The 6763-nt window shown below is 42.7% G+C and overlaps 1 protein-coding gene across 3 annotated transcripts in view; it reads left to right on the top strand.

Moving 5' to 3' along the window:
* The first annotated feature begins 1384 nt into the window (after positions 1-1384).
* The window catches only part of RNGTT (RNA guanylyltransferase and 5'-phosphatase), a 362779-nt gene continuing 357400 nt past the window's right edge, over positions 1385-6763 (top strand). For 2 of the 3 annotated variants that reach the window (XM_032155038.2, XM_032155029.2), the window contains exon 1: positions 1385-1657. In XM_032155038.2, the coding sequence (XP_032010929.1) occupies positions 1594-1657 (64 nt within the window). In that variant the 5' untranslated portion in view covers positions 1385-1593. The remainder of the gene's footprint in view (positions 1658-6763) is intronic. The other variant, XM_032155048.2, reaches the window with a different exon arrangement.

Genomic DNA, 6763 nt, shown 5'->3' with positions numbered 1-6763 from the left:
GCTACTGGGTATAGTGTGTATGGGAAGGGGAGTCTTCAAGGGGAGTCATCCCCAGAAGGGGAAGGTAAGATACTCTTCCGGGATCAGGCTCACCTTTCCCATCCTTGGAGGGGGTCTGGGGATGGAAGGCTTTTACCACTTTGGGCATGGTACACACTCTATCAGCAGAAAAGGGAATTAATCGGAGATTATTTGAGTAGACTGATGGCCTTAAAGGAAACTGGGTATTATCTTGTTCTGTCAGAGGAGGAGTTTACACCTTCACTAACAGTTCTGAGCAGATGCAACAGCATGACAGACCAGAAGTGTGACCTAACTCAGGCTGCCTCAGGGATTGCGGTTGGACTGTCTCTATTAATTGGGACTCTTACTGAGGGGCTCCAGGCATTCAAGGGACTGAGTTTCCCAGAAAGTTCCCCACCGACGCTTTAAAAATGTATTCCCTGCAGCCTTACGTTCTTGCAGTTCCAACATAGCATTGGTGTTTAAAGCCAAACTACATTATAATTGATTTGCCATCATCCAGCTTTATATTTAACACTTTAATCTGGTAACAAAGGAAAGGCTCGTTTAAGGACGGCATTTATAAAATGCTTCCAAGGACCTCTGCTTAACTCGAAGGGAAAGTAAAAGGCACTGTTTATTTGGTAGGCCAAGGAGAACACCGCCACGAAGAGGTTCTCCACTGCGCAATTCCTGCCTTTGTCAATTATACCACATTAATTAGTAACTTTTTTTTGGAGACATGGACCCTCTCAAATTCTCCAGTATGCTTTGAAACTTTGATCCAGACATGTACAAACAAAACTCTAAGTGTTCTGGAATTAATTTCAGATGCTTCATAGATCCTCGTAAGTACTCACCAAAAGAAAAATTCCCCATTTCTGGTACTCCAATCTCACGCCCTTATAATTCTCCTAAGACTTGTTCCGTTGAACAACTTTCCCTAATTTCAAATCAAACCTAGATCCGGCTGGGACGCCAAGCTTGAGCTGTGGTAACGCTCAGAAGGCCTCTTTCATCAGCAAAACAGATGCCTTAATGGAAGTGGCGGGCAATCTACGCATGGAAAGGCGCTTGGCTTCCCTCTTCTTTGGGTTTCTCTAGGTTGTCAGGATGGGAAACAAATACACGCTTCGTCCTGTGGAGTTCGGTACAAGGGCAATTGCACACGCGCAAAGGCGAACCAGCAGCGCACTGGCACGCCCGTGGAGCTGGACGGGACGGGGCGGGGCGGGGCGGGGCGGTGCCGAGCGGGGCGAGAGAAGGCCCGCTCCTCCCATTCGTCGCTGCCTTAACTCTTTGTTATCCTTCCGCTGAGCCGCCTCTTCTTTCCCTCTGACCTCGGAAAGGGGGCGGGGCCTTCGGGGGCGGAAGTTGCGGTGCATTGTGGGTTCTCCTGGAGCTGTGGAGTTGATCCTGAATGAAAGTGGCGCGCCGCCCCTGACGTTACCCGGATTGGAGCGGCTGGAATTCAGATTACGGCTGCGATTCGGGTGTCTCGGACCCCGGTGTGCACCGGACCACGGGGAGGCGGCTCCAAAGGCGTGGCGAACGTTGGTGAGGGAGGGCAGCTCTGCACAGCCCCAAGACATGGCTCACAACAAGATCCCGCCGCGGTGGCTGAACTGTCCCCGGCGCGGCCAGCCGGTGGCAGGTAACCTGGATTGAGGGGTGTTCGAATCCCCACACTCCAACGTGCCCGGGGGTGGGCCGACTGAGGAGCTCAGCTTTTGGTGGTTCTGTGCCCGTTAGTGGTATTTCAGGAGCGGGATATGCTCCGTCGGATTACGCTTCGTGAATGAATGTTTGGGAACATGAACGGGAGGGGATGGTCGGTGGATGGGGGGCACTTGTCACTATTCCTGCAAGGCTAACTGTGCGAATGTGAAGGTAGACAGGAGGTTGGTGGCAGGAGGTGAGGATCCAGGAATACAGTGGGCGTACTTTGAGTCTTAGTAGTTTGCGAACCTATTAGGGTTCAACTTTCCCCTCGAAAGAAGGGATGAGTGTCAGTCTTGAGATGGAGGAGGGTTAAGGAGGGAAGGGGCGGTTCCCAGCGGTGAAATGGGGTCACACTGAGTCTGGGAATCTGGAGGGTGTTTTTGTTAGTTTTTTATTTTTATTTTTTTTGTGAGACAGGGTCTCTTGCTCAGGCTGGCGATCCTCCCACCTCAGCCTCCCAAGTAGCTGGGACTACATGCTCCTGCCACCGCACCCGGCTAATTTTTTTGTTTATTTATTAAAATATATATATATATTTATTATATATATATATATATATATTTGAGACATAGTCTCTCTCTGTCGCCCAGGCTGGAGTGCAGTGGCGTGATCTCGGCTCACTGCCTCAGCCTCCCAAGTAGCTGGAATTACAGGCGCGTACCACCACACCCGGCTAATTTTTGTGTTTTTAGTAGAGACGGGGTTTCACCATGTTGACCAGGCCGGTCTCCAACTCCTGGCCTCAAGTGATCCGCCCGCCTCGGCCTCCCAAAGTGCTGGGATTACAGCCGTGAGCCACCGTGCCCGGCCATAATTTTTTTGTTTATTTTTTGTGGAGACGGGGGTTTCACTATGTTGCCCAGGCTGGTCTTGAACTCGTGGACTCAAGCAATGCTCCCACTTCGGCCTCCCAAAGTATTGGGGTTATAGGCGAGAGCCACCCCGCTTGGCCGGGTTTTCGTTTTTTAAAATTATTTTTCTTGTAGATTTTTTTCATCTTTATTGAGCTTGAATACAATAAGCTTTAAAGCGTACAATTTGATAAATTTTGACTATATATACACAAATGCATCTCTTTCCTAGGAAACAACCATGAAACCCCTCAGAGTTTCCTCCTGCCCCTTTTTAAATCCCTCCTTCGCCTGGCAGCCACTGATCTGCTTTCTGTAATTATAGATTAGTTTGCATTTTCTAGAAATTTTTAAATAAATGGGAACATACAGTGAGTACTCTTCTTGGGGTGGAAGGAAGTATGTGTGGCTTTTTTCACTCAGCATAATTATTTTGATACTCATCCAGATTATGCATGTATCAATAGTTTACTCCTTTTTATTGCAGAGTAGTAGTTCATTGTTCTGGGTATACCACAATTTGTTTACCTGTTCATTTATTGATGGTCATTTGGGTTATTTCCAGTTTTTAGCTATTACAAATAAACCTGCTGTGAACATTCATGTACAATTCTTTGTGTGGACATATACTTTCATTTCTCTTGTATAAGTCTCTAGGAGAGGAATGGCTGCATCATATGCTTGGTGTATGTTTTAAGAATTTTAAGAAACTGTCAACCTCTTTTCCAAAGTGGTAACACTTGATAGTCCCACCATCAATGTATTATACAGAAGAAATTCAAAGGACTTAAAAACTAGCAAAAAATTTGGACACTTTACAAAATAAGATATATGAATAGCCAAAAAGCTATGATGGCATGGTGGTATGTGCCTGTAATCCCAGCTACTCGGGAGGCCGAGGCAGAGGAATCACTGGAACCCAGGAGGCGGAGGTTGCAGTGAGCTGAGATTGCACCACTGCACTCTAGAATGGGCAACAGAGTGAGACTCCATCTCAAAAAAAAAAAAGTAATTTGTACTTATCCTGTAATTTATTAGTAAGGGTTCTCTAGAGGGACAGAACTAATAGGAAATATATGTGTATATATATATATGTGCGTGTGTGTGTGTATATATGTGTGTGTGTGTATATATGTGTGTCTATATATATACACACACATACATACACACACACACACACATACGCACGTAAAGGAGAGTTTATTAACTATTAACTCACGCTATCACAAGGTCCCACAATAGGTTGTCAGCAAACTGAGGAGCAAGGAGAGCTAGTCTGAGTCCCAAAACAGAAGAACTTGGAATCCAGTGTTTTAGGGCAGGAAGCATCCAGCACAGGACAAAGATGAAGGCTGGGAGGCTAGGCCAGTCAAGTCTTTTCACATTTTTTTGCCTGCTTTATATTCCAGCCATACTGGCAGCTGATTAGATGGTGCCCACCAGATTAAGGGTGGGTTTGCTTTTCCCAGCCGACTGATTCAAATGTTAATCTCTTTTGCAACACCCTCTACACCCAGGATCAATACTTTGCATCCTTCAATCCAATCAAGTTGACACTCAGTATTAACCATCATAGTAATTTCTTTGATATTTTGCATATTGAGGAAAATGTTATGGCTGCTCAAACTTACATGTTGTAAATATTAGGATTCACTTTACTAGTACTAGAAGTTCATAATTTTCCTGAATCAGAAAGAAAATGGTACTAACTACATATAATCTGTTTCCCTGTGAAGTCACCTTCTCTAATGAAACCAGACTTGCAATGAGAGAGAGCTCTTGGAGACAGGGCCAAGCTTTATTTTCTGAAGAACTGTTTTTTCCTCCCTCTGAGTTAATAGATTTCAGGTGAATACTTGGAAGAAAACAAACTTATAATTTCTTTTCCTTTTTCCTTTTTTTCTTTTCTTTTCTTTTCTTTTCTTTTTTTTTTTTTTTTTTTTTGTATTTTTAGTAGAGACAGGGTTTCACCATGTTGGCCAGGCTGGTCTCCAACTGCTGACCTCAGGTGATCCGCCTGCCTTGGCCTCCCAAAGTGTTGGCATTACAGGTGTGAGCTACCACACCCAGCCCTCCCTAGTTTCTTAAAGGTATATCATTCAACATAAAATTATTTCATACCTGCTATGTAAAGAGCTTACTAGGAACTGTGGGAATGTAAATATGAGACACAGCCAGGTGCATTGGCACATACTTGTGGTCCCAGGTACTCAGGATAGTGTGATGGTGATAGTGATGGTGATTTTGAAGTCATTTTATTTAGCAAATATTTAAATGTCTACTTTGTGCTAGTCCTGGGTGCTAGGGAGATGGCTAAGCTATATTACCCTTAAAAAGCACAGTCTCATGGGAGTAGCAAACCATCCATTTTAAGCACAGTTCTGTTGTAAAAAATGTAGCAATGACCCTATTGTGGTATGTGATGGGAATCAGAGGTAATAAACCTAATTCTTTGAGGTTGAGGAAGAAGAGATGGGAAGGAAGAAGGAGATCAGGTGAGACTTCCCAGAGGAGGTCATACGTGAATTATCTTCAGTAAATAGAAGTTTTCTAGATAAATAGTTGGCAGGGGGTGTTATTGGAAAGTTTCTGTTAGGATAGGATGATGATGGGAGAGATAATAGACTGAAAAAGTGTCTTCGTTCTGGAAGATGTAAGTGAGGTTAAGAGGTTGGAGAATAGCCTGATCATACAGGCAAGTAGGGTGTGATAAGGTATCTTAATATTTACATGCTTTAAATTTTCACTGGCATACAATTGCAGTTTTTTTTTTTTTTTTTTTTCAGCATCGAGATGAGATTATTTGAATCCAGGTTAAAAGCTTACTTTGACTTTTCTGTGTTTAATGAATTGATGGAGAAAAGAGTGGAAATGGAGAGACTAATTAGGAACTTGTAGTCCAAGTGAAAGACAATAGTGATGGTTTAAAAGTGAGAGATGAAGAGTAGAAGGCTAATTTGAGAGATATTAAGAAGGGAAAATGGACAGAACTTGAAGTTGTATTTAGAATGAGGGAAAGAGGGTCAAAATTTAGTCTGAAATGTCTGGCTTATGCACATGAGATAGTTGATATTATTAGGGCTTATTGAGAGAGAAGCAGATTGGAGGAGATATTAAGATCCTGATTGCTCAAATAGAGATCTTTAGTAGAGATCTTTTTTAAAAAACATTTTTATTTTATTTCAGTAGTATTTGGGGAACAGGTGGTTTTTGGTTACATGGATAAGTACTTCAGTGGTGATTTCGGAGATTTTGGTGCACCTGTCACTCAAGGAGTGTACACTGTAGTAGTCTTTTATCTCTCACCTCCCTCCCACACTTCCCCCTGAGTACCCAAAGTCCATTATATCATTGTTATGTCTTTGCATCCTCATAGCTTAGCTCCCACTTACAAGTGAGAACACAGGATATTTGGGTTTCCATTCCTGAGTTACTTCACTTAGAATGATGGGGTCCAACTCCATCTAGGTTGCCATGAATGCCATTATTTCATTCCTTTTTATGGCTGAGTAGTATTCCATGGTATATTTACACATCACATTTTCTTTATCCACTCATTGGTTGTTGGGCGTTTAGGCTGGTTCCACATTTTTGCAATTGCAAATTGTGCTGCTGTAAACATGCCTGTGCAAGTGGCTTTTTCAGATAGTGACTTGTTTTCCTCTGGGTAGATATCCAGTACTGGGATTGCTGGATCAAATGGTAGTTCTAGTTCTTCAAGGAATCACCATACTGTTTTCCATAGTGGTTGTACTAATTTACATTCCCACCAGCAGTGTAAAAGTGTTACCTTTTCCCCACATTCATCCAACATCTATTATTTTTTGATATTTTAATTATGGCCATTCTTGCAGGAGTAAGGTGGTATCTCATTGTAGTTTTAATTTGCATTTCCTTGATAGTGACATTGAACATTTTTCATATGCTTCTTGGCCAACTGTATATCCTCTTTTGTCTGTTCATGTCCTTTGTCCACTTTTTGATGGGATTATTTGTTATTTTCTTGCTCATTTGTTTGAGTTCCTTGTAGATTCTGGATATTAGTTCTTTGTCAGATGCATAGTTTGCGAAGATTTTCTCCCACTCTGTGGGTTGTCTGTTTACTCTGCTGATTATTTCTTTTGCTGTGCAGAAGCTTTTTAGTTTAATTAGGTCCCATCTATTTATTTTTGTTTTTGTTGCATTTG

Source organism: Hylobates moloch, unplaced genomic scaffold (assembly GCF_009828535.3).
Source record: "Hylobates moloch isolate HMO894 unplaced genomic scaffold, HMol_V3 SCAFFOLD_2, whole genome shotgun sequence".
NCBI classification, from domain to species: Eukaryota; Metazoa; Chordata; class Mammalia; order Primates; family Hylobatidae; genus Hylobates; species Hylobates moloch.
This window is presented reverse-complemented; position numbering and strand designations above follow the sequence as displayed.